This window comes from Oncorhynchus masou, chromosome 15 (assembly GCF_036934945.1).
Source record: "Oncorhynchus masou masou isolate Uvic2021 chromosome 15, UVic_Omas_1.1, whole genome shotgun sequence".
NCBI classification, from domain to species: domain Eukaryota; kingdom Metazoa; phylum Chordata; class Actinopteri; order Salmoniformes; family Salmonidae; genus Oncorhynchus; species Oncorhynchus masou.
In genome coordinates this window covers 8,242,607-8,270,499 of record NC_088226.1, presented here as the reverse complement: position 1 = coordinate 8,270,499, position 27,893 = coordinate 8,242,607, and the positions used below count along the sequence as shown (strand labels likewise).

The 27,893-nt window shown below is 42.8% G+C and overlaps 1 protein-coding gene across 3 annotated transcripts; it reads right to left on the bottom strand.

Annotated features, from left to right (window-relative positions):
* Nucleotides 1-70: 70 nt before the first annotated feature.
* On the bottom strand, nt 71-27,893 carry LOC135555488 (choline transporter-like protein 2). 3 transcript variants are annotated; one of them, XM_064987966.1, is made up of 22 exons: nt 13,948-14,336; nt 7,760-7,808; nt 7,577-7,650; nt 7,309-7,393; nt 7,069-7,153; nt 6,847-6,957; nt 6,577-6,637; nt 6,241-6,367; nt 6,066-6,149; nt 5,829-5,941; nt 5,538-5,669; nt 5,171-5,270; nt 4,921-5,013; nt 4,702-4,786; nt 4,283-4,545; nt 4,050-4,144; nt 3,776-3,879; nt 3,531-3,604; nt 3,364-3,434; nt 3,124-3,212; nt 2,904-2,988; nt 71-995 (listed from the first exon to the last, which is right to left on the bottom strand). In XM_064987966.1, the coding sequence occupies exons 1-22, from the start codon at nt 13,979-13,981 to the stop codon at nt 889-891; spliced, it is 2,121 nt and encodes a 706-aa protein (XP_064844038.1). In that variant the 5' UTR covers nt 13,982-14,336; the 3' UTR covers nt 71-888. The 3 variants fall into 3 exon arrangements, with proteins under 3 accessions (XP_064844038.1, XP_064844037.1, XP_064844036.1); XM_064987965.1 differs by lacking the exons at nt 71-995; nt 13,948-14,336 and adding exons at nt 1,308-2,303; nt 27,727-27,893; XM_064987964.1 differs by lacking the exon at nt 71-995 and adding an exon at nt 1,308-2,303 and having other exon boundaries at nt 13,948-14,337.

The following is a 27,893-nucleotide window of genomic DNA, read 5'->3' as shown; positions in this document are numbered from 1 at the left end:
TTAGTCAGTTAAACTGTTTTAAAATGGTCATCTGCCCTGGCAGGCAGTCACACACACACAGGACTAAATGTACAAAAACAACTTTTATTTTAGTTTCAGAACTCCACAGGCACTTAAACAGATCCACATACACAACCTATATTTTCCCCTGCTTTCATACATTTCTTTACCACTCATTCCCTGGCAATTATAACAGAGAGCAAAGCATTGACGTTTAACAGTGGGTTAAAAACGGGCTACAGTACTGTATTAATGGCTTTGGTAATGACAAAGCAGAGAAAGTATTGCAACAAATATAAAGTAGTTACACAATTTCAAACAAGTATAAAATGTATTTCTTAGTACTGCATGTATTAAACTAATTGCATAGGTTACATGCTTTATGTAAATGTATAAAATACTTTACTAAATAGATCAGTTGTGCTCACCTTCATGTAACACACTCCAAGTAATATTCATAACAAAGCATGCTCATAACATACTGGTGTACAGCTGGTCTGATTACAGTAACATACAGCTATATTCAATAAGAACCACACTTGGTTGCTGGTTTTTGAAAATGAGGTCATCAAAATATACTTAAAACAGACAAAACTATGATTTCATCCAAACCAAATAACTGAATGAAAATGTGGGGGGGGGACATCCTTGTAAGAAGCACTCTGCATGCAGCATTAAAATTCCATTTAGGATTTATACGCCTCACTCGACCACAGAGGATGGCAGCGATTGTTTGGACTTATGACAACAGATTGCCACATAGGTACTGGATGAGTGACAGCATGAGGTCCTTGGCCAATCCAGTCTTTAAAGCATACTCCACTATGTACAATTACACACCTGTACACACCAGAGCTTTTGCCCTTCTCCACACCGCATGGGAGAGCTCTACTCTGCTGGTTCAGGCTTGTTCTTCTTATTCAGGACTTTGAGGAGGCGATCAGACATCAGGTAGGGTCTCTCCGCACTGCCATCGTTCCTCTCCAGGTCCTCCACTGAAGAATCAAGGAAAACATCATGAGACAAAAATATGAAATGATTTCAAAAGGAAAAACTTGAACATTGTTACATTTCCAAGCAGGGGCCAGATCAGAACCAACTTGTGATGGATTAGCAAAGCTTCAAGGTTATGCCAAGTTAAAGCACTTCTGTTTAAGTCATTTAACATGTCATCCTACAAAACATATAATTGGCCTGCTTCTGACAGAATTGGTAAAGCTTGCCTAGTCAAACCCAAAATGAAGTTCGTTACCTTAGCTTGTTCCCCATCAACACAATGCAGAAAGAGAATGAGGAGGAAAGACAAATAACAGAAAGACTGGCAGCTTTAATCACTAGCAGACATACTACCAACATGCACAATAGCACAAGAAAGAGAGAAAAGAGAAACTGCATTCAGTTAATGCTCATAGAACCTAGGGGTCTCCAGGGCAGTGTATCAAACAGACCTTGCTGACAGGCAAATATTTCAAGGCAATGAGGGATCTGATTGCATTGCTTTACAGAACAAAAATGGAGTTGCTTCCCTCACAAGCGGAACTAAGAAATACATTTCAGTATATACAAAACTACATATGGCTTTTATAGATCATTGAAAAGATCACATTTTAGTAATGCACTGATAGCAGTAATACTAACGATGGAAGCATTGCAGAGATCTTTTGAATGCTTTAACTGTAAACAAATGTGATATCTGTAGGAGGTTCAATACATCAGACCAAAATGGATAGTTAGTCGATTAGGCACATTGTTTCCTATGGCTGACAGTGTTTTCCTTCCAGCAACAATGTCAGAACTGCAACATGTTCACTAAAACATCAGTGGAATTCCTAGCATTGTTTATGGGTCGGTGTCTTTTTTCCAAATCAATGAAACAACTATCATTTGCCAACTCCAACCAGTAAGAGCACAAATATATATATATATATATATACATACACACACGTTTCTATAGGGAGAAGGAAAGACACTGGTCAAGGAGTTGACTTGTCCAAATTCAGGCCTTGATGTCAATCTACCAATCATGAACAGTAGCATGCCCATTTCTACAAGACAGATCTGCAGGTGGAGATCTCGTCCACAGTGTCTTTGCTATGACTACTCCTAAACGTCCTGGTCTTTCCCCTGCATCGGAGGCTGCTATTGTTTCAGCTGGACGTGTTGGTCATCTGGCTGATGTGGCGAGGACTGGGTTGGCTCCTCGGTCTCCTCCACAGCCTTGTTCTCCGACAGAATGTCATGGAGCGAAGCTGACATGTAATACGGTCTTGCCAGAGAGCCATCATTTCTCTCCAGGTCTTCACCTATGTGTGTGTGTGTGTGTGTGTGTGTGTGTGTTAAATGGGGTCAAGGGATGGTTGATTGGAAAACAGGATGATGAAGGTGAAGGGTGGCATTAGTAAGGGAGATGGAGGAAAACAATATGAATTGAGAAGGGAGAGAAAGATAAAGTCTGTCAAAATTCCCAGCAAAAGCACCCATTTGCATTTTAAATTAATAGATCAACACCTAAACTTCCCCATTGTCTGCAACCAGCAAGTTAACACTAGTCCTAGATAGCTGGGTTAGGATCAATAACTTAGCAATAAAGCATTATGAAGAACACCATAATATCATCATGCAATTCATCATTAGTGGCAGCCCAACACCATTAGCAGTGAAAGAGGTCATGAAGAAAGGGAGAGGAGGTCACCGTTTCAGGACAACATGACCTCTAGACACATTGGGACATCTTTACTTCAAAACATGCCATTTAGTAAAGCTTTGAGATGTAAAAGAGTTGCCAACACGAGGAAGCCATTTCCTAAGTATTCTGTGTACACCATAATCCTTTACCTTCTCACCACTGGTACCTTGTGTTTGTGGGGGAAAGACAAGAGGGAGATGGTTTTACTGTTACTCACAGAAGCAGAGGAAGAGTGTGTCCACACACATGGCGTACACACTGAAGAAGCCGTGGGCAATAAGGTAGGAACCAACCACCACTGTCTGAGGAGAGAAACACACTCCAACCATTACAATACACAACACCGTAGGTTACACTCAGCTACATTTAAATCATAGATTAAACTACATGCCTTTGTACATAACCCACCAGACCCGGAGCATGGCTATGCTACTCACCAGGATGGGAACCCAGTAGTAGTGGAGGTTGGGCGCTGTGTTCTCAAAGGCCTTCACCCTCCCAGAGAAGAAGAAGAACGCAAAGATTCCTGGGAAACAGGACGGAAGCGTTATCTTCCAATAGCACAACTGATTGTCAACAATGAAACGTAATAAAACTAAATACAATCATTAGAAGACTGGCCGTACTGAGAGCGTGTTATTGTTCACCATGTTTCCTGTAGAAACAGCTTCACTTACCCACAAGCCCCACAATGAGGAGTTTGCCCAGGAACAAGAGGAAGTCTGTCACCTTGTCCAGGACCGCTACCCTGCAAGGTCAAACAGTGATACATTGTGATGGATCAGTCCATTTTATAAAGTTCATTAAGTCAACACAAACATTAAGAGACAGCACACTCACTCACCTGATCATGTTCCTCATAAGGAGGAAGAAGGCATCTTTGGCAGACGTGCAGAAGTTCTTGCCATATATCGCCACCTAGAGGCAGCAGACTCAAATTCATAATCAAGCATAAACCAAACGTTCTCCCACAGTTAACATTGACAGATGATCCTGGTGTCAAAGCTCCTCTGAAATTAATTATATCCAATATGACATGCATTTAACTGGGGGGCATAGCAGGTGCACACAAACAGGTAGTACACAAACCATAATGTAGGCATTTCTGTTGATGAACTTGATGAATTTCTCCAGGCACCAGAAGCAGCACTTGAGACAGCACAGTAGGAACTTGGTGCACTTATTTTGGGTTCCTTTAGGGGAGAATAACAGACAGTAGGGCAGAACCAAATCAGAGCCAACACAAGTACTAAAAAACCCAACATTCATACACAGCTAGTGTAAAGTATGATGAGGGTATACAGTGACAGCTGTGTTAATATCAACATACCGTAGTACTGCTAATACAGGATCTATGGCTCACCTTGTAGCTTGTGGTCGATGTACTCCAGCAGAACCCTGATGATCTGGATGATGGAGAGGATGAGCGAGCCAAACGCCAGGGAACCTGTGTGATACCTGAGCAGGGGAGTGAGGAGATGTCACTAACCAACCTTATTAAATGGCGCCAAGATATCCACATATGCAACAGAGCATCATGTACATATCTGAACACCCAACTTGGTTAGGAACAGGAACATAAACAGTCACACACACCTGAGTGATCTGCCAAGGGATGAGAAGATGGGGAAGGCAGGCATGTCGTCAGGCTTGACCAAGGCCCAGTAGTAGGAGGCAAAGGCCCCAGCCAGGGTCATCTGACCCAGTGCTGTCACAAAGTTGGCACACCAGAAGAACAGGAAGACGTTGTAGAACTGCAGGCCAATCAGGTACTTGTGGTAGACCGTCTCTCCACCGTAGAAGGCAAACAGACACTTGGAGTCTGGGCACTCCGCCTTCATACTGGATGTGCTGAAGTTCTGGAGGAGACAGGTAGAGAAGAATCAACAGTTGACATTCTATCCATTGTATACACTTTTATCACGGAGGTGATCGATGGTTCAATGTCTCTCCAATTAAGATCAGGCTGTTAGATGGTGACATGTTGCATGGGCTAACGGAAAAGCAGAACTCACAGCTGGCTCGCAGATTTTCCTGGAGTGATCACAGGCCGTCTCATTGAACACCTTATAGATGGGCTGATTGGAGGTGGACAGGAACCTGGCCAGAGGCTGTCAAGGACTAGAATATGATCCAGAGAACTACAAATCCCAGCAAATACACATCAATCGTTCAGAAGAGCATGTTGAGTTACTCAAGCCTATGAGTCATTTTTCTCCAAACATGAAGGATACACAGCGGTCACGGCCCAGTAGGCGATGACAATGGATAGGAGGGCAAAGGTGAACAAGGGGTAAAACAGGGCTGACATCACATACCCAATGGCCCTGTAAACAAAACATCACAGTTTAGCACTAGAAAGGTCTTATCCACCATCTATTACGCCCCCATTTAAACCACAATGATCTAGCATTCAATGATCCATTTCCCATCCAATCCCATTAGAAAAGGCTGTAAGTGCAGAGATCACTCCCGTTTCCTGACCTGCTGGCTTCTTTGATGAGAGCGATAGCGATGAGGATTCTATTCCTGAGGAAGATGAGCAGCAAAATGATGATGACCTCCACAATGGCCAGAATAATAACTAAAGGGAACGGGAGAGAGAAAAGGCATAAAAACAAATGGAGAATTCAGTCACGGCCATTTATACAGGAATCCTAGTAGTCCTTAGTATCAGTTTATGCTTGCAATAACACCGCAATGCATTATATCTAAGGGTTTATAAAAGTTACCTGGCTAACATTGATCCTGCTTCATGATATACAGTAGAACTCTAATGTATTGGCCCAGGTGTATACCTCCTGAGCCACACTAGCTGTAAGGTTGAGAGGAGGTTAGTGGGGAGACTTACTGAAGGCCAGCCAGGTCTGTCTGATATGCAGGTACACAGAGAAGTCTGTCTGGAAGCCCAGGTCCTTGAGAGTGACATTAGAGCCTGCCTCTGACTTCAGGCTAACATACTCCATTGAGCAGTGGAAGATGCCTGTGGTGCGATACAGGGCATGGCCACAAGAGGGAAGTACAGCATTTAGATAGAGAGATGGGAAAGGGACACAGGAGATGGCTTTGTTGATTAGAGCGTTCAGAGACATGAACATTAAGAAACAACTAAAAATGGGACTTCTGTTGAACTGGTCTTTACCGTATCCAATGACCAGAATCACCATGACGATCATGACCCAAACCATGATCCCGGCCAGGAAGCGCAGGAGGACGATGAAGAGGAGACTGATGAGCATGGCAATCACCAACCCTCTGAACCCCGACACAAAAACAGACGATAGTGCCTACATAACTCACCCTTTGCTGATCAAGTGCTTTGGAATTCGGTGTGAATGCATTACTGCACAATAGTGTCAAAGGGAAGAAGCTGACTTACATTAGGATCCAGTACCAGGACTGGGTGTAATCCTCAAAGATCTTCATGGCCACTTGTCGAGCTTCAATGACCACTGTGGCATTCCTATAGAAGAAAATACAGTGACCAATGCTGATTGTAGATGTAGCCCTAGCACCCATCACAGGAAAACATCATGCAAATTCTATGGACTCACTTGACCCCCGCCACCAGATCTTTGGCATCTCTAATGTTCCCCTCCCCGTCATCAAACTTAGAGTTATTTCCCACGGTTATCTCCCCTCCCTTCTTCTGGCCCAGGGCAGGGAAGCACCTACGGGTGACTGGAGGAAGAGGAAGGGGGGTGAAGGAGAAGACACAGGACAATGAGCAGTAAAACAATGAACAGTAAAACAATGTCTTTCACTTTTTTCAAATTCCAGAAATGGGGAGGATGGGCTGGCCAGATGGAGGGTTGGGGAGTTTGACTCAGGAACGGAAGAAGGGCAGGTAGACAGGATAGGGGAGCAAAATAGACTAGAGCCGTACTTACAGGGTTTACTTGGCGTCAGCATGGCAGGACACAGGCCAGAACTCAGGATCTGTGTTACAGTCTAAAACACACATGAACAATCAGCACTTAGTATCTCAACCATTGGTGCGGCAATGTATATTCAAAGTTTGAATTGCTCACACTAAATTGCCACTGGGCACACTATTTTTGTAGAACAAAACACTGTCACATTCTTGACATTTCCAAAATCAACATGGGTGACAAACTACTACACCACCCATCTCAGAATCCTCTTCACATGCTACTCACCAGCCCCTCTAGACCCTCCTTGCAGAAGTTCTTATAATACTTAAAGTCCTCTTTATTGGTGTAGGCCTTCAGGAGCGTCAGGAACTTATCAGGGCATTTCTCCACACACATCTGATGGCAAAAGAAATGTAAGGCATGAGCCAAGATAATACAAGTGCATAGGCATACAAAAATAACATGGCGTACAAGAACGTATCAACTGAAAACAAAGGTTCAGGTCACCTGTGTGGTTGGGCACTGGAACTCCAGCAGCACCATGGGACTGGCACACTTCATGATGTTGAAGTAGAACAGCAGGGGCTTCGTCCTACAATACAAACACAACCAGTTGTTCAGAGAACAGGAGCAGGTTGAAGAAAATGAATGCCCGGGAGGGGGGATGGTGGAGACAATCAACACATGAGTGTTTGTGATTGTCTGTTATGTATTCCACTGTGCATGAATGGTGAGGGCAGAACTTACTCCAGAGGTGTGCCTGCCTGCCCACAGAACTGTCCTCTGCTGTCTGTGGGGTAGATCACCTTCCTGGGGTCTCCCTGGGACCAGGCTAGGGGAGAAGGGAGCCATCGACAACAAAGAAACAATCAAATACCAGGCATCTTGAACATACAGACATGCTTTAGGTGAGCACCACTCAGAGACATACCTAAGGGCATGACTCAGGGTATACCCAAGTCCTTAATATGGGGTCAGTTAAGCTTGTTTGTGCCTACAGGACACATTTACTTACCAAGAATTCCCACTGCAACATAGCCCAGTATGCAAATAATGAAGAGGATGCAGCATACAATGTCAGTGCAGCCCCTAGAGTAAAGAGAGAGGGAGACATGGAAACGTTATGGGAACAATCGTTTTTAGATGTGAATTATGTGCCATCCTGACTACAGTGTGGATGAACTGGCAATCCTCTCACCTGTTATAGATGGGGCCTTTGAAGGTGGGGTCATACTTTTTTGGTTCACCTAGATGGAAAGAATGCAAGTATTGAAAAATACAGTAGGAATACAATTTCAGATGGTAAATGGCTTGCAGCGTATAAGTTAAATAAAAGTGTACACACTGCAGGGCTGTTAGAAGGCATTTCATAACCAAGATGCACTTTGACACTGTTCCATGTGGGGGCGTCTTCCTCCTAGTTATACATTTCATGGGGTAAACAGAGTGGATTGCCCACGCGTTGACATTCTGCTCCCTTTACTGTTGGTCAGATGACTTTTCCATCGGGGCAGACACACCTGGCAACCCAACAAATTCCTCTGTAGTGACTAAGCAGCCCTTCTGCAACATGAGAACCTGCAGTACCACAACACAGGCACCAGAGGTCAGCGACTCTACTGTGTGAGCACAACCTATTCATCGAATCACATTTTTATTGTCACATGCTTCATACACAACAGGTGCACACTAACAGTCAAAGGCTTACTTGAGGGTCCTTTTCCAACATTGCAGAGTTAAGATAAAATATAAAAATGGTGGCACAAGGAATACACAGTGAATACCGAATAACAATAACGAGTAAAAAGTAACATTGTTATATACAGGGAGTACCGCTACCAAGTTGATGTGCAGGGGTACGAGGTAATTGAGGTAGCCATCTACATCACAGGTGGTTGGTGGCACCTTAAATAGGGAGGACGGGCTGGAGAGGAATGGTATCAAATACATCAAACATGGTTTCCATGTGTTTGATGTCATTCCATTTTCTCCATTAGCCATTATTATGAAATGTCCTCCCCTCAGCAGCCTCCTGTGATCTACATATAGGTAGGGGTAAAGTGACCAGGCAACAGGATACATAAGACAGTAGCAGCAGCCTCCTGTGATCTACATATAGGTAGGGGTAAAGTGACCAGGAAACAGGATACATAAGACAGTAGCAGCAGCCTCCTGTGATCTACATATAGGTAGGGGTAAAGTGACCAGGCAACAGGATACATAAGACAGTAGCAGCAGCCTCCTGTGATCTACATATAGGTAGGGGTAAAGTGACCAGGCAACAGGATACATAAGACAGTAGCAGCAGCCTCCTGTGATCTACATATAGGTAGGGGTAAAGGTGACAGTAGCAGCAGCCTCCTGTGCAACAGGATAGGTAGGGGTAAAGTGACCAGGCAACAGGATACATAAGACAGTAGCAGCAGCCTCCTGTGATCTACATATAGTAAAGTGACCAGGCAACAGGATACATAAGACAGTAAAGCCTCCTGTGATCTACAGTGACCAACAGGATACATAAGACAGTAGCAGCAGCCTCCTGTGATCTACATATAGGTAGGGGTAAAGTGACCAGGCAACAGGATACATAAGACAGTAGCAGACCAGCCTCCTGTGATCTACATATAGGTAGGGGTAAAGTGACCAGGCAACAGGATACATAAGACAGTAGCAGCAGCCTCCTGTGATCTACATATAGGTAGGGGTAAAGTGACCAGGCAAAGGATAAATGACCAGCAACAGGATACATAAGACAGTAGCAGCAGCCTCCTGTGATCTACATATAGGTAGGGGGTGACCAGGCAACAGGATACATAAGAAAGCCTCCTGTGATCTACAGGACCAACAGGATACATAAGACAGTAGCAGCAGCCTCCTGTGATCTACATATAGGTAGGGGTAAAGTGACCAGGCAACAGGATACATAAGACAGTAGCCTCCTGTGCAGTGACCAGCAACAGGATCCAGCAGCAGCCTCCTGTGATCTACATATAGGTAGGGGTAAAGTGACCAGGCAACAGGATACATAAGACAGTAGCAGCCTTCTGTGATCTACATATAGGTAGGGGTAAAGTGACCAGGCAACAGGATACATAAGACAGTAGCAGCCTTCTGTGATCTACATATAGGTAGGGGTAAAGTGACCAGGCAACAGGATATAAGACAGTAGCAGCAGCCTCCTGTGATCTACATATAGGTAGGGGTAAAGTGACCAGGCAACAGGATACATAAGACAGTAGCAGCAGCCTCCTGTGATCTACATATAGGTAGGGGTAAAGTGACCAGGCAACAGGATACATAAGACACAGATCTACATATAGGTAGGGGTAAAGTGACCAGGCAACAGGATACATAAGACAGTAGCAGCAGCCTCCTGTGATCTAGGTAGGGGTAAAGTGACCAGGCAACAGGATACATGACCAGGAAACAGATACATAAGACAGCAGCCTCCTGTGATCTACATATAGGTAGGGGTAAAGTGACCAGGCAACAGGATACATAAGACAGTAGCAGCAGCCTCCTGTGATCTACATATAGGTAGGGGTAAAGTGACCAGGCAACAGGATACATAAGACAGTAGCAGCAGCCTCCTGTGATCTACATATAGGTAGGGGTAAAGTGACCAGGCAACAGGATACATAAGACAGTAGCAGCAGCCTCCTGTGATCTACATATAGGTAGGGGTAAAGTGACCAGGATACATAAGACAGCAGCAGCCTCCTGTGATACAGAAACAGGATACATAAGACAGTAGCAGCAGCCTCCTGTGATCTACATATAGGTAGGGGTAAAGTGACCAGGCAACAGGCAACAGCCTCCTGTGATCTACATAAGGGGACAAGCCTCCTGTGATCTACATATAGGTAGGGGTAAAGTGACCAGGCAACAGGATACATAAGACAGTAGCAGCAGCCTCCTGTGATCTACATATAGGTAGGGGTAAAGTGACCAGGCAACAGGATACATAAGACAGTAGCAGCAGCCTCCTGTGATCTACATATAGGATACATAGTAGCAGCAGCCTCCTGTGATCTACATAAAGTGACCAGGCAACAGGATACATAAGACATACATAAAGACCAGCAACAGCCTCCTGTGATCTACATATAGGGGTAAAGTGACCAGGCAACAGGATACATAAGGTAAAGTGACCAGGCAACAGGATACATAAGACAGCCTCCTGTGATCTACATATAGGTAGGGGTAAAGTGACCAGGCAACAGGATACATAAGACAGTAGCAGCCTCCTGTGATCTACATATAGGTAGGGGTAAAGTGACCAGGAAACAGGATACATAAGACAGTAGCAGCAGCCTCCTGTGATCTACATATAGGTAGGGGTAAAGTGACCAGGCAACAGGATACATAAGACAGTAGCAGCAGCCTCCTGTGATCTACATATAGGTAGGGGTAAAGTGACCAGGAAACAGGATACATAAGACAGTAGCCTCCTGTGATCTACATATAGGTAGGGGTAAAGTGACCAGGCAACAGGATACATAAGACAGTAGCAGCCTCCTGTGATCTACATATAGGTAGGGGTAAAGTGACCAGGCAACAGGATACATAAGACAGTAGCAGCAGCCTCCTGTGATCTACATATAGGTAGGGGTAAAGTGAGGCAACAGGATACATAAGACAGGATACATAAGCAACAGGATACATAAGACAGTAGCAGCCTCCTGTGATCTACATATAGGTAGGGGTAAAGTGACCAGGCAACAGGATACATAAGACAGTAGCAGCAGCCTCCTGTGATCTACATATAGGTAGGGGTAAAGTGACCAGGAAACAGGATACATAAGACAGTAGCAGCAGCCTCCTGTGATCTACATATAGGTAGGGGTAAAGTGACCAGGCAACAGGATACATAAGAAGTAGCAGCCTCCTGTGATCTACATATAGGTAGGGGTAAAGTGACCAGGCAACAGGATACATAAGACAGTAGCAGCAGCCTCCTGTGATCTACATATAGGTAGGGGTAAAGTGACCAGGCAACAGGATACATAAGACAGTAGCAGCCTCCTGTGATCTACATATAGGTAGGGGTAAAGTGACCAGGCAACAGGTATGACCATAAGGATACATAAGACAGTAGCAGCAGCCTCCTGTGATCTACATATAGGTAGGGGTAAAGTGACCAGGCAACAGGATACATAAGACAGTAGCAGCAGCTCCTGTGATCTACATATATAGGTAGGGGATACATAAAGTGACCAGGACCAACAGGATACATAAGACAGTAGCAGCCTCCTGTGATCTACATATAGGTAGGGGGTGACCAGGAAACAGGATACATAAGACAGTAAAGTGATCTACAGGCAACAGGATACATAAGACAGTAGCAGCCTTCTGTGATCTACATATAGGTAGGGGTAAAGTGACCAGGCAACAGGATACATAAGACAGTAGCAGCCTCCTGTGATCTACATATAGGTAGGGGTAAAGTGACCAGGCAACAGGATACATAAGACAGTAGCAGCCTCCTGTGATCTACATATAGGTAGGGGTAAAGTGACCAGGCAACAGGATACATAAGACAGTAGCATATAGGTAGGGGTAAAGCAGCCTCCTGTGATCTACATATAGGTAGGGGTAAAGTGACCAGGCAACAGGATACATAAGACAGTAGCAGCCTCCTGTGATCTACATATAGGTAGGGGTAAAGTGACCAGGCAACAGGATACATAAGACAGTAGCAGCAGCCTCCTGTGATCTACATATAGGTAGGGGTAAAGTGACCAGGCAACAGGATACATAAGACAGTAGCAGCCTCCTGTGATCTACATATAGGTAGGGGTAAAGTGACCAGGCAACAGGATACATAAGACAGTAGCCTCCTGTGATCTACATATAGGTAGGGGTAAAAACAGGATACATAAGACAGTAGCAGCAGCCTCCTGTGATCTACATATAGGTAGGGGTAAAGTGACCAGGCAACAGGATACATAAGACAGTAGCAGCAGCGTATGTGGGGAATGAACTCGTGTGATGTCTCCTTCAGCCGATGTTACATTTGATTGAAGGACATAAGACACACAAAATGACAGATGAACCTTTTCATCAGTATTGATTACTTCTTAAAAAGGTAAATGTTGATTAATGCCATGAAAAAGGTATTTTTTAAAATATGTTCTTGTTAATGTTTCTTGATTTTCTTAACTTGATAACATCCCCCAAATTAAACTGGGCTATAAACCAGTGCACAATATCCTCTCCCTTTCATACCCAATATAATGTGTAACCTGGATCTGAACCCTGGGGTTCCAACAGGGTGAGGAGGAGCAAAGAGACGACAGACTCTCCACATCTGCCATCAGCCCACATAAATCAAAGTTACCTACAGTTACTGTACAATGAGGGAATGGATGTCATGAGCAAACTACATTCACTCATTGCCAGTTCTAAATCCTCAGAAGACCAAAAGGAGGCATTAATGTCAACTACATTTAGGCCTAGATGAGAAAAGGTATGGTTATAACGATCAGTCAGAAGTGCTCAAGTTGAGCCATAGTGAATCTCAACTTCACAGAACATCAATAATCACAGTCTTAAGGTGGTTGAACCACTGGGTCTAGACTAGATACTATAGAGTATGACTTTCAGCATGGCGGCCATTAATAATGCAGAGTAGTGGTCAGGGTGCTATTGCAGCATGCAATATAGTGGGCCTGCTCCCAGAGAACATCAATCCACTGGACACAGCAGGTCCACAAGCACAGAGATAGAGTCTGGATGTTAAAGTGTTAAATGGGCATAATCAGCCTGAGATGCCCTTCAAAGACATGGTGGAAACAGCCTGCCGAGGGAGTGTAGGCTGGAGCAACATGCAGAAACATTTGCCCCAAACAGTGGCTGGTGCATTTATATTTTATCAGGGCTGAAAACAAACAATGTTGCCTGCCAATTTTTCAGCCCAGTCCTTACACACACACACACACACACACACACACACACACACACACACACACACACACACACACACACACACACACACACACACACACACACACACACACAGCAGCAGCATTTGATAGAGGAGAGAAAAGATTGACACAATGTTCACTTGCATTTCTCCACACACCTGTATAATCAGCAGGTTTAACCCACACCCATTCTCAGTCATGTTGTCATAATGCCGATACTAGAGGTCTAGTTTCACCCAGTGTTGCTCTTCTCTAGAGACAAATTACACCACCCATTAACAAGCTCCCAACTGACAGATTCATTAAAACATTCAAGCAGTGAGAAAAGCTCTCTCACTTCAAGAACAAACTTAAGCTACAACCAAACCAGCCATCATAAAAGACACAAACAGCTTTTCATAAGGTTGAAAAAGGTCAAACCACATAAGCTCTAATGAAACTAAAATCAATTAGTAGTTACCATTCTTTCCGTAATAGGGTTGCTGCTCAGGCATCTTTAAATTCCTTTCTGGAATTATAAATGACCGGAAAACTCTCCTGCTTTTTCTTCAGCCCTTTTCTGCTTCACTTCCTTTTCCTGCCAACTGGTGTGTTTAAGAAAGTGAGAGCGACAGGTATTGTGGGGAGAAACTTGTCCGACCTGTCAAGAACAGCTCTGAGCACACCCCTGTTCCTCAGAGTCCACCCACTGCCCCCCCCAACAGCTGCCTAGCTCAAATCTCTGGTCCACCTGTTCCTTTCTCTTTCCCCTTTTCCCTCCACACAGAGCTCTTTTTGTCTGTGTTTCTCTCACTCTCTGCCTTTGTTCCTGGCTTTCTCTACCTCTTTCACACTCTCCTCTCTCTCCCCAGAGTTTGGTCAGGTAGCTCACCTACAGAGAAGGGTGGGAGCACAACCAAGGCAAAATGGGTGGAGACAATTCCTCGTTTTTCATTACACTGACTCTCCCCTCCCCCTCTGTGAAATCGCTACTGGATATCCTTGTGGATCCCAAGCAAACTACACAGGAGTGATTAAAAGCATGTGTTTGGGGAAAAACAAAAATCTGTTGTGTGCACTGGAGACTGATGAGACTCTGGTGGGCTGGTTATAATACTGGATAGATGAGCGCTTTAATCAAGATCTCCAGCCCTGAAGCTATTTTGACTGTCAAATTAACACCAAGCTATATTTTGATAGCTCTAAAAGTTAAACAAGGTATCTTAAAGGGCAATTCTGATATTTTTCCACTAATTGACCTTTTGACGAATCAGATCAGCTCTGAAAATGATCTGGGCCCATTGTTGGTTCTAACAAACTCAGCCTTAAGATGCTTTGGGAAACCGGGCCCTGATGTGAAAAAACTGATGTGGTTGTTCAAATTACCAATTTGTGGAAAAAATATCAGAATTGGACTGCCTGTGTAAACACAGCCTTTTTCAAACTTCTTTCTAATGGTCACTTCTACGTTTGAAAAATTATTGTCACACCAGGGCTGCGTTCAGTATGTTTTTATGTTCTGGAACGTTCAACTGAACGGCCAGGTTGGGGAATGCTGTATCATGGCCTCTGCCCTTTAAATACGTCACTCATTGAATCAAGGCATGACTCGCCACACCCACCAAATGGGAGCAAATGTACCTCAAAGTCTGTTCAACGTACAAACCGTTTCTGCAACGTAGCAAACGTTCAAAGAAAACTGAGCACACCTCTGTTGAATGGAGTATTCACAAGGTGCATTCAATTCAAAGCTGCTCATTAGGAAGTTCATTATAGGCTAAGATTGTCGATTATAGTGACAAGATAAACATGTGACCGCTCTAACAATGGAAATACATATCCTCAAAGATGGAAGGCAGGCAGGAGGATGGACCATTCCAGCCAATGAGAGGGCAGCTAAGTGTGTGAACAACTGGCCATAGAGATAGATAGAGGACTCATCCTTGTATCTGTGCCATTATCTGTAGTATCTGTGACAGATGGCATCTCCATTTTAAGGTAGTACATTTTCTCATTCTTCATTGGTCGATTGCTTCCAACTCATAGGAATCCCCACCCAGGTGACTACTTTAAAATGGTGGAAGTCCTCAATGGCTAAATCAATCAGGGCTTGACATTCACTTTTTTAGCCAAGTAGGACAGATTCTTGTTAATTGTCCGAAAGCTTAAGTCACTTGTAACCCCCCCCTGAAAATGTTTTGTATTACGCAAGTAACCACAAAATAATTTATTATTATAACTGGTATTGACAATGGAAGGCTGCTGTTCTGATCCCATGTATTATATAGTATCTCCTGGCGTTGTGGCCTTAACCCCCACAAAGTAAAATACGCACCAGAGTCAGCTTATCAAGGCCCTGTTGAGCAGCTGATTTTTTGCAATGTGCTGTGTTCAAGCAAGGCTGGAGCAAAAGCCTGCACACCCAATAGCGCTCCTGAAATCTCCTGGAGCATGATTGGCCTCCCTGCAACAATACAATTACAACCAAATACTTTTTATGTCTTTATAAAATAATTCCCTCATTCAGTGAACCAGAGATCAAATGGCTAAGGTGGGTGAGGTATCTAACTAAGATGTTTATCTATTTATAAGGTTCAAATATTCAGTGTTCAGGGGAGATCTTGACAGCATAAGAGTTACTTGTCAATAAGCCTAGTCTAGGAATATTCTTGTAACTTTGTCAGAATTACATGGGCAGTATTGACATTTTGAGCGCTTGAAAGACGGTTTTACAACCGGAGTTTGCAGCATTGGTTTCATCAACTGTGCACCCGTATCAACTGCATGTCAGCCATTTGCGATTGTACACGAGTGCAGGTGGAAAGTTATTTTAGGACATTGGACATGACAATGACACTAATAAATGCTAAAAGCTAGATAGTTAATGATTGATATGATTTATTTAAGTGTTATACACCTACCGGTGTAGTTTGGCTGGTTATTCAGTTAGTCTGTTGTATATCATTATTTTACCTGCTGTGCAAATGCCTCTCTCTCCCTCCTCTGGTAATGGCCCACTGGGTAATAAATATCACCCAGTAATAAATATCAACAAATGTGCACATGCTGCTGCTTTGATTTCAAAAACGCATCTCGCAACTGCAAGATGTAAAGGCCTGTCAATGCAGGCCTACAATATTATACTCAGCAGCATACCACCCTGCATACCACTGTTGGTTTGTTTCTGAAGCTAAGCAGGGTTGGTCCTGGTCAGTTCCTGGATGGGAGACCAGATGCTGCTGGAAGTAGTGTTGGAGGACCAGTAGGAGGCACTCTTTCCTCTGGTCTAAACAAATATCCCAGGGCACTACACTGTCCTGTGTAGGGTGCTGTCTTTTGGATGGGACATTGAACAGGTGTCCTGACTCTCTGAGGACATTAAAGATCCCATGGCGCTTATTGTAAGAGAAGGGGTGTTAACCCTGGTGTCCTGGCTAAATTCCCAATCTGTCCCTCAAACCATCACTGTCACCTAATAATCCCCAGTTTACAATTGGCTCATTCATCCCCCTCCTCTCCCCTGTAACTATTCCTCAGGTTGTTGCTGCAAATGAGAATGTGTTCTCAGTCAACTTACCTGGTAAAATAACAGATAAATAAGATGTGCTGAGATTGGGAGGACAGTGTGCAACACATTGCATCCGGAGGACACTGATCCAATAACCTAATGTTTGATATTGTGATTTTTGCGTGATTGTTTTTTACTTGTCCATCTAGACAACTTAAATCTATATTCTTCTTGTCCGACAATTGTTTTACTTGTCCCGGGCAAGTGGACAACAATAAATGTCGAGCCTTGACCATGATGAGTCCTCGATCGATCTCTATGAGAACAGGCACAATGCCGATATATAGTCGTTTTTCTTTTCTTCTAAAGTTGCCGAAATGCCATGTGCGTCCACTTATCAGTGCATTCGTCCCAACCATTATGAAACTTCTATTCAATCAAATAAGCCTCACGCAGCAAATTAGCAATTTCATTTGGCCACACTTGATTGGATAGAGCCTCTACAGACTGACTATCACAAAATAAAGTCTCACCTTACATTTTTTTGTTGACCAAATTCGAAACTTTCATTGACCTCCATACGAAAATACCTCACTTCGTGGGCTTATTTTCATGAACATATTTTGGGCTGAATAAAACCTCTCGCTTCGCCTATTCCTCTTTGTTGTATCCAGGTGTGTCCTCTCAGAGCAATTGCATGTCATATTCATAGGTGTTTTCTACCCTCTTGTGGGAACATGACTGTATTACATTGGGTGGTTTCACCCAGCCTGGCTGGATATTCACATATCCATAACCAGATCCTGTTGTGCCATTTCCTTTGCTTTCATTGGGTTTGCACGCTAGCGTGATATTAGACTACTTTTTATTAAAAAACATTTAGCAGTGAGCAATGAAAAGCAATATCTATACCAATTCAATTTAGATTGCCTTTGTCTGAACTGGAGGTCGACCGATTAATCGGAATGGCCGATTAATTAGGGCCGATTTCAAGTTTTCATAACAATCGGATTTTTTTTTTTACACCTTTATTTAATCTTTATTTAACTAGGCAAGTCAGTGAACACATTATTATTTTCAATGACGGCCTAGGAACGGTGGGTTAACTAACCACCTGCCTCTCACTGCACTCCACGAGGAGACTGCCTGTTACACGAGTGCAGTAAGCCAAGGTAAGTTGCTAGCTAGCATTAAACTTATCTTAAAAAAACAATCAATCAATCATAATCACTAGTTAACTACACATGGTTGATGATATTACTAGTTTATCTAGCATGTCCTGCCTTGCATATAATCGATGGGGTGCGTATCGTTGCTCCAATGTGTACCTAACCATGAACATCAATGCCTTTCTTAAAATCAATACACAGAAGTATATATTTTTAAACCCGCATATTTAGCTAAAAGAAATCCAGGTTAGCAAGCAATATTAACCAGGTGAAATTGTGTCACTTCTCTTGCGTTCATTGCGTCAGTGTATATGCAACAGTTTGGGCCGCCTAATTTGCCAGAATTTAACGTAATTATGACATAACATTGAAGGTTATATTAATGACATAAGCCTTGTATTTTTGTGTGTTATTATGTTATAATTAAGTCTATGATTTGATAAAGTTGTCTCACTCAAACAGCACTTTGGTGAGTTTTGCCAGCAGCTCTTCATTGTGCGTCAAGCATTACGCTGTTTATGACTTCAAGCCTATCAACTCCCGAGATTAGGCTCGTGTAACCGATGTGAAATGGCTAGCTAGTTAGCGGGGTGCGCGCTAATAGCGTTTCAAACATCACTCGCTCTGAGACTTGGAGTGGTTGTTCCCCTTGCTCTGCATGGGTAACGCTGCTTCGAGGGTGGCTGTTGTCGTTGTGTTCCTGGTTCGAGCCCAGGGAGGAGTGTGACGACCCTCCCACTCTGTCTGCCGTATTCTCTCTTTGTTCTTGTTTCCTTATTAGGATGCCGGTGGGCAGAGTCGGGAGGGTCGTCAGCTACATGGGAAACACCTGGGCCCGGTGTCTCCCAGGATAAATACACCACTTCCCCATTCATGGAGGAGACTCTTTCCATGCAGACACCTTTATATATTTTGTTGTGTTTCTTGGTGGTTTTTGGGTTGTTTGCTTTAGCATCTTTCAACACACATTATTACAAATATATATTTTTTTAAATGTCCGATTAATTGGTATCGGCTTTTTTTGGCCCTCCAATAATCGGTATCAGCATTGAAAAATCATAATCGGTCGACCTCTAAACTGAACCCAACGGGATGCTGTGTATGCTGTTAATAAAGACAGATTATGGAGTATGTTTCATGATGAGCTGTGTTTGGAAAATGGGTATTGATGAGAAGCTTCTATTGGAATCTCTCCATACTCTTTCCAGGCAGTGGAGTCACTTGTTTTGGCCAATGGGATAGTCTATGTCATTCTGGGAATGGCCAATTTTCCATTCATTACAAGTTAGTGAGAGAAAGCAAAGGCTCCATCTGTCCTCATTTTCTGTAAGACCCTACTGGCCCCATTATTACAAGCACAGTAGCAGACTGTTTACAAGCTACCAGCACAAAATAGCAAATCAGCAACAGTCTCAACATCTCGATGGGCTATGCACAGGGAGGATATTTCACCCTGCAAGAGTTGGATCTCCACTGAATACATAATACAGGTATGACATGAATTCCCACATTTCAGTGTCACATTTTCTCTACAACTTCTCTATGGCTTGAGAAAGGTTTTTAAAAAGCTACAGCACATTAGGAACAAGAGCACAACATGGTATTCTGTTGGGGAAACATGGTGAGTGGGAGTGTGCTGTCAGGCCCTGCCAGCTTTATTCCATTTATGCATCCTTTCTTAAAGGGGTGCCTATGGCCTGAGCTTCACGACATTCACTATCAGGACAAATGTTATTTGCTACATCGGTTGTTGTAATAACTTTATTAGAGTACACTACCATACCTAGATGTTTCCCAAGAATCTGCACAAAGAAATATATATACCACTGTTTCTCTTGTGGACAGAGAGCTCATTGTATAGTGTACTACACAAGGTCCAAGGCAGTTTTACTTCTGGTTTTCTTGAGCTTCAGGTATTTGCTTTGGAACTGTTCTAATGTTTCCTGAGTCGAGTTTCCCCTCAATATTATCCTTCCTCCCTACCCTCTCCTCCTCTCACAGTAAAAACGACCATAAATAAGGTCAACCTTCCATTAAATGTTTTCTGTCCACCATGCCTGAATATATTGTGACTGTCATTCTGAATGTGTGTATGCACATATCTTGAGAGAACAGAAATAATGTATTTTGTTTGAACAGCACTGCACTTAAACAGTATACACTCATCCAATGTGCACTTCTCCTGAGTCAACTATTATACAGAGCATTCGGAAAGTATTCAGACCCCTTCACTTTTTCAACATTTTGTTATGTTACAGCCTTATTCTAAAATGTATTCAAATGTTATTTCCCCTCATCAATCTACACACAATACCCCATAATGACAAAGCAAAAACAGGTTTTTCAAAATGTTTGCAAAAAAACTGATATCACATTTACATAAGTATTCAGACAGCTCTAGGAAGAGTCTTGGTGGTTCCAAACTTCTTCCATTTAAGAATGATGGAGGAAACTGCGTTCTTGGGGACCTTCAATGCTGCAGAAATGTTTTGGTACCCTTCCCCAGATCTGTGCCTCGACACAATCCTGTCTCGGAGCTCTACAGACAATTCCTTCGACCTCATGGCTTGTTTTTTGCTCTGACATGCACTGTCAACTGTGGGACCTTATATAGACAGGTGTGTGCCTTTCCAAATCATGTCCAATCAATTTAATTTACCACAGGTGGACTCCAATCAAGTTGTAGAAACATCTCTAGGATGATCAATGGAAACAGGATGCACCTGAGCTCAATTTCGAGTATCATAGCAAAGGGTATGAATACTTATCTAAATAAGGTATTTCTGTTTTAAGTTTTAATAAATTTGCCAAAAATTCTACAAACCTGTTTTCACTTTGTTATCATGGGGTATTGTGTGTATTGTTGTACAACTTTTTTTATTTAATCAATTTTAAAATAAGGCTGTAATGTAACAAAATGTGGAAAAGGGGAAGGGGTCTGAATACTTTCCCGAAGGCACTGTACACCCCTGAGAAAAGAGAAGCATGTCATATCAACACAGTAGGCTATACTAGCAGCTTTCCCTCCCCTGTCTGTCTCTCATTACAGTAACTGCAGTTGTAGAGTGTTGACTGAGTGCAGTATGTATGACCGTTTCCCTCATAGGGAGTTTTCAACATCAAAATAAGATTGACTTGACCAAGAGTGCTGACTGCAGCAGATAACATAAATACTTCAGAGATATCGAAACTAGATATGGAGCCTTGTTGGTGGTTAGGGTAGGGAAGTGTGCCCTCTCTCCAAATATCTCTGCTGGTAACAGCATCCTCTTTATGGTCTGTTTACTTTGGATCAGGGTTTGAATTACAGAGCTACCAGGACACCCCCATAAATGTTACAAATATCAATGTTGGTCCAGTCCACTATTTTTAGAGTATCCGAAGAGACAATTCCATCCATTCCATGTAATTCCATCCCTGCTCTGGACTTTAATCCTAAACAAAACTATTCTGTAACAATGAATATCTCTGAATATAAGATGCTCCTGAGTCCTAACCATGTCCTCTTCTTCAGTTTCCACTTTCTGAAGCCTTCTGGATAAACAGGCCCATCTTCCTGAGGAGAGAGTGTCACCTCTACTGTCTGTCTCCCTAATTTACTCCAGTGAGAGACTCTCTCAGAGACAACAGACAGCACTGCACTTCACTGAAACAGACTCCCATTCATGTCTTGTCTTTGTTGTTTTCTCTATTGTGCTCAGAGCAGAGATAGATAGGCCAGAGCCTCAGCACCAACCCATTAGACAACATCAATTAGGTTACTTGGCTATGTTTTGATAACATTGACAAAGAAGCGCAATTACATTCTCTAAAAGTCTGCTAAATGAACCTATTTCCAAAATAGTGCTCTATTTTCGTACCCCTTACTCATGGCTCTGATTCAGCTACGAAATCTAAAAAACAATGCAGAATTCCAAAGAATATAGTGGTTTTTCACCTTCCAAACATCCAGATGTGACAGACCAGACAGGCTGTGGGAGGGCAGCCAAGTCCAACAGTGATGACTACCAGTCAGGAAGAGGAAGGGCATCGCATACCACACAAATAGACGGGGCTTCCTAATAATTCAACATCACTATTACAGGAATTGATCTCTGCCACTTCTCTTCACCTCAGGCCCCATGACCCTAATAACTTTCCCTAATAACTTAATCTAACACAGGCTGTCTGCTGTCTGAATGGAAACAAAATGTAACTGCTGTTGGGTTAATAAGTCACATGAGTCTGTTTGGACCAGACTGTGATCAAGCAGATTAAACAATAATAATTGGGGCTGGCAGGGAACACTATTCTCCTTCCCTAGTGGCATGCCACTGGGCACAGACGTCAATTCAACGTCCATTCCACGTTGATTCAACGTAATTTCATTTAAATGTTGTGGAAACAACATTGATTCAACCAGAGTGTGCCCAGTGGGATGCCTGTTTATTCAATACAGTTGATAAGTAAAGCGACAATGTGGGAAGTGATAACACGATGACAGCTGTTGTAATAGAAAACAGCTGGACTGGACTTCAAATGTAAATGTTCATGAAAAGCAACAACTACACTATTGCTCCACTCTTAGAAAGAAAGGTGCTATCTAGAACCTAAAAGGGTTATTTGGCCGTCCCCATACAGGAACCCTTTGAAGAATCATTTTTGGTCCTAGGAAGAACCCTTTTGGTTCCAGCCAGAACCTTTTTGAGTTCCATGTAGAACCCTTTACACAGAGGGTTCTACATGGAACCAAAAAAAGTTCTACCTGGAATCAAAAAGGGTTCTACCTGGAAACAGAAAGGGTTCTCCTACGGGGACAGCCAAAGAACCCTTTTGGAACTCATTTTTTCTAAGAGTGTAGCTCGACCTTGCCAGAGCTTAAAATAAAGATCAGAGAGACTCTGGATCAAGTTTCAAACCACTCTCCTAAATATGTCTTATAATTACACATAAACTAAGACTGCACAGGGCTGTAGGCTGTCTGATCCTGTCAGTTCCCCTGTTATTGAGGTTTCCTGATATGTGTTGGCCTGAAATTACTCCATGATGTGAAATGGGGATGACTATGTTAGATCACAGCCTAAATCCCACTGTATTTCTGAGGCAGTCCTGTTATACCATGAAAACCTCAATTACAACCATATGAACGCATCTACAACATTAGCACGTGGGAGAGTCGGGGTCAAAGGAATGTTGAGAAATGCTGGGGGAGATATTGAAAACCATTTCTTCATAAAAACAGATACAATCTAAAACCAAGTGAGGGCTGTTCATTTCTGCACGGTGGTAGCCTGTGTCAAACTCCCCATAGTTATGTTTTTTGTACATTGCTTTCTTATGTGAAACCCTGACAGATTTCCATGGAATGCAGAAAGACTTCACACGACTGCAAAACAAACGCACAAGGAACAAACAATGAAGAAGAAAAAAGAAGGGCCTCGGTCTACCAATCATCACACTATTTATAACCACACAAACACATAATACCTGATTATCACTAAATATGCTTCCTACTGGTCAGATTCCAATATATCTGCACCTCCATCATTATTTTCATTTAAGAGTACTACGCCGAATTTGACAGTCATTTGGGAGAGTCATTTGTGTCACAATATAGTGCTAGAGGCCTTTAACCCCACAACTTTTCACAGAATGTCTTCAACTTTATTTCCTGCCAAGTCACAGCTTACTATTCCCACAATGCAGTTTGTTGTTCAACTGTCTTTTCTTCCCATCAAAATCTTGCTCTGGTGTTGACCTGACTACTTGTTTGTATGAGGGTTATAACACATTCCTAAATCCTGTATAGAGGGAAGAGGAAAACAGTGCTATACACAAAATAGTAGCCTATACTGAGGTTGTAAAATCTATTGTGCCAGGAAGAGAGGAAAAAGTATTGGATAATGAAAGAGAGGGTTTTAAATAATAAATGAATCATCATAAGACAGGCAGAGGGAGGAAAAGGCTGTGTGCGGAGGAAAGAAGAAAAACACAGTTTTCATATGGCTGGAGAGGGGAGACAGCTAACAAGTCAACCATAAATCTTGCCTTATCCCTCCTCCATGTTATTCACAGGGCCCTGCAAACCCCACATAAAACCAAAACACAAACAGTGAAAATGAGAAAATATATCAGTGTTTCTACATCTTGTGGACAGTGTTGAAACTGAAAACAATATTTTAGCTCACAACAAAGGGTTCCAGATGTCTGTGATGCTGCGAGAAAGTCTACATTTTGAGCGAATCTCATTATTTCTTTCTTCTACTGGTTTCCACCATGCTTGCTGTACTAAAATTACAATGTTAGAACTGCAGGCAGCAGTAGCGTACCCGCAAAATGACTGGGTGTGCCACTACTTACACATTTTGGGTGTATACGGTACCAGTCAAAAGATTGGACACACCTACTCATTGAAGGGTTTTTCTTTATTTTTACTATCTTCTACAATGTAGAATAATAGTGAAGACATCAAAACTATGAAATAACACATATGGAATCATGTAGTAAACAAAAAAGTGTTAAGCAAATATATTTTACAGTTTAGATTCTTCAAAGTAGCCAAACTTTGCTTCGATGACAGCTTTGCACACTCTTGGCATTCTCTCACATGCTTTTCCAACAGTCTTGAAGGAATTCCCACATAAGCTGAGCACTTGTTGGCTGCTTTTCTATCTCAATTGGGTTAGGTTGGGTGATTGTGGAGGCCAGGTCATCTGATGTAGCACTCCAAAACTCTCTTTCTTGGTAAAATAGCCCTTACACAGCCTGGAGGTGTGTTAGGTCATTGTCCTGTTGAAAAACTAATGATAGTCCCACTAAGCGCAAACCAGATGGGATGGTGTATCACTGCAGAATGCTGTGGTAGCCATGCTGGTTAAGTGTGCCTTGAATTCTAAATAAATCACTGACAGTGTCACCATCACACCTCCTTCATGCTTCACGGTCTTGGCCCAAGCAAGACTCTTCTTCTTATTGCTGTCCTTCAGTAGTGGTTTCTTTGCAGCAATTCACTTTGAAGGCCTGATTCATGCAGTCTCCTCTGAACAGTTGATGTTGAGATGTGTCTGTTACTTGAACTTTGTGAAGCATTTATTTGGGCTGCAATTTCTGAGGCTGGTAACTCAAACGAACGTATCCTCTGCAGCAGAAGTAACTCTGGTCTTCCTTTCTTGTGGCGGTCGTCATGAGAGATAGTTTCATCATAGCGCTTGATGGTTTTTGTGACTGCACTTGAAGAAACTTTCAAAGTCCTTGAAATTTTCCAGATTGACTGAAGTAATGGACTGTCATTTCTCTTTGCTTATTTGAGCTGTTGTTGCCATAATATGGACTTGGTCTTTTACCAAATAGGGCTATCTTCTGTATACCACCCCTACCTTGTCACATCACAACTGATTGGCTCAAGCACATTAAGAAGGAAAGAAATTACATAAATTAACTTTTAACAAGGCACACCTGCTAATTGAAATGCATTTCAGGTGACTACCTCATGAAGCTGGTTGAGAGAATGCCAAGAGTGTGCAAAGCTGTCATACTCTGAAGAATCTTATATTCTGATTTGTTTAACACTTTTTGGGTTACAACATGATTCCATATGTGTTATTTCATAGTTTGATGTCTTCACTATTACTCTACAATGTAGAAAATAGTTGTTTTTTTTAAATAAAGAAAAACCCTGGAATGAGTAGGCGTGCCCAAGCTTTTGACTGGTACTGTATATTTAAAGTCCAAATTACAACCATGGAGTCAGACTTTATCATTTTGGCAGAGGTTTGTCTCCTCCAGCAGAGATTCTTGCTCGTTTTAGGAAGAATAAATTAACTAATGTATTATGAGAACATATCTTCAAGGAAAAACATTTCCCTTACATGAACAACAATTGTTTGGATCCATTAACCTACCAACACAACCATGATCTCGCCATCACGGTTGACAACTCCATTGTGTCCTCCTCCCAGAGCGCTAAGAACCTTGGCGTGATCCTGGACAACACCCTGTCGTTCTCAACTAACATCAAGGCGGTGGCCCGTTCCTGTAGGTTCATGCTCTACAACATCCGCAGAGTACGACCCTGCCTCACACAGGAAGCGGCGCAGGTCCTAATCCAGGCACTTGTCATCTCCCGTCTGGATTACTGCAACTCGCTGTTGGCTGGGCTCCCTGCCTGTGCCATTAAACCCCTACAACTCATCCAGAACGCCGCAGCCCGTCTGGTGTTCAACCTTCCCAAGTTCTCCCACGTCACCCCGCTCCTCCGCTCTCTCCACTGGCTTCCAGTTGAAGCTCGCATCCGCTACAAGACCATGGTGCTTGCCTACGGAGCTGTGAGGGGAACGGCACCGCAGTACCTCCAGGCTCTGATCAGGCCCTACACCCAAACAAGGGCACTGCGTTCATCCACCTCTGGCCTGCTCGCCTCCCTACCACTGAGGAAGTACAAGTTCCCGCTCAGCCCAGTCAAAACTGTTCGCTGCTCTGGCCCCCCAATGGTGGAACAAACTCCCTCACGACGCCAGGACAGCGGAGTCAATCACCACCTTCCGGAGACACCTGAAACCCCACCTCTTTAAGGAATACCTAGGATAGGATAAAGTAATCCTTCTCACCCCCCCCCCCCCTTAAATGATTTAGATGCACTATTGTAAAGTGGCTGTTCCACTAGATGTCATAAGGTGAATTCACCAATTTGTAAGTCGCTCTGGATAAGAGCGTCTGCCAAATGACTTAAATGTAAATGTAACACCTTTATATTGCAGGGAATAGCAGGTTTTTGCTGACAATAGCTGAAACAATACACACAGTATCTTCTCTAAATTCAAATTCAGACCTACCATGAGGCATTTTTTTAATTAACTAATCTATATTTGGATGGTGTTCAAATTTCTGTCAGCACAAAGCTGGTGAGTTGTTCTCTAGTGTGCCATACCAGGCTGAGGAATGAAACAACTGGACATGCAAATGCTGAGTAGGGACACTACAGCTTAACCCTAACAATCGTAAACTACATGTTTACTACTGATTAACTGAAAATGTTAGAGAATTTAAAGAAACTTCAAAGCCCACAGCCTATTTGAGAATCATATTGTATGATAATTTCAGATAGGCTACAGTACTTGCATACAAGTGTGCATTTATTGTATGGAATATTGTAGGCCCTTATAGCACTAATTGCTCAGCAGTCTCATTGTTTGGCACAGGGATGAGACCTGGGCGTGGGAATGTGAGAGAGGCAACAACAACATAGGCTAATCAAATGCAATCTGTAGGCTCGCCCAAAACAGAAGCATAGAATATTACGCATGGAAATTATGGCTCGAATTGTGAGAGTCAATTTCCATTCGTCTATTCTCTGAAAATGAGAGAGAAAAGTTGATTGAGTTAGGCTACGTCAATGGGGTAAATCAAATATGTAATAGCCATATGCTGAGTTAAATTGTTACATGCATCCAGCACACACCAATACAATGTTGCATTCCACACTCCAGTCTTCTTCATACATGAAAACGAAACTATATGGGGCTAGTCGGCTAGCTATCCCAGGACAGTGAAAGCGCTGTTAAAGATATACGGTACCCTATATAAACTAAACAAGCTAACAACTTACCATACTTCGGTTTCTCACCCTCCAGTTCCATCATGAATTAGTGAGTCCACTTGTAAACTAAAATTATAAGACTACATATATCATAATTCCCAGTCCAAATGGTAGCCTACCGATAAAGTTACTTCGTTGAAATCCACTCCAAATCTGAACCAAACTCATAACATTTA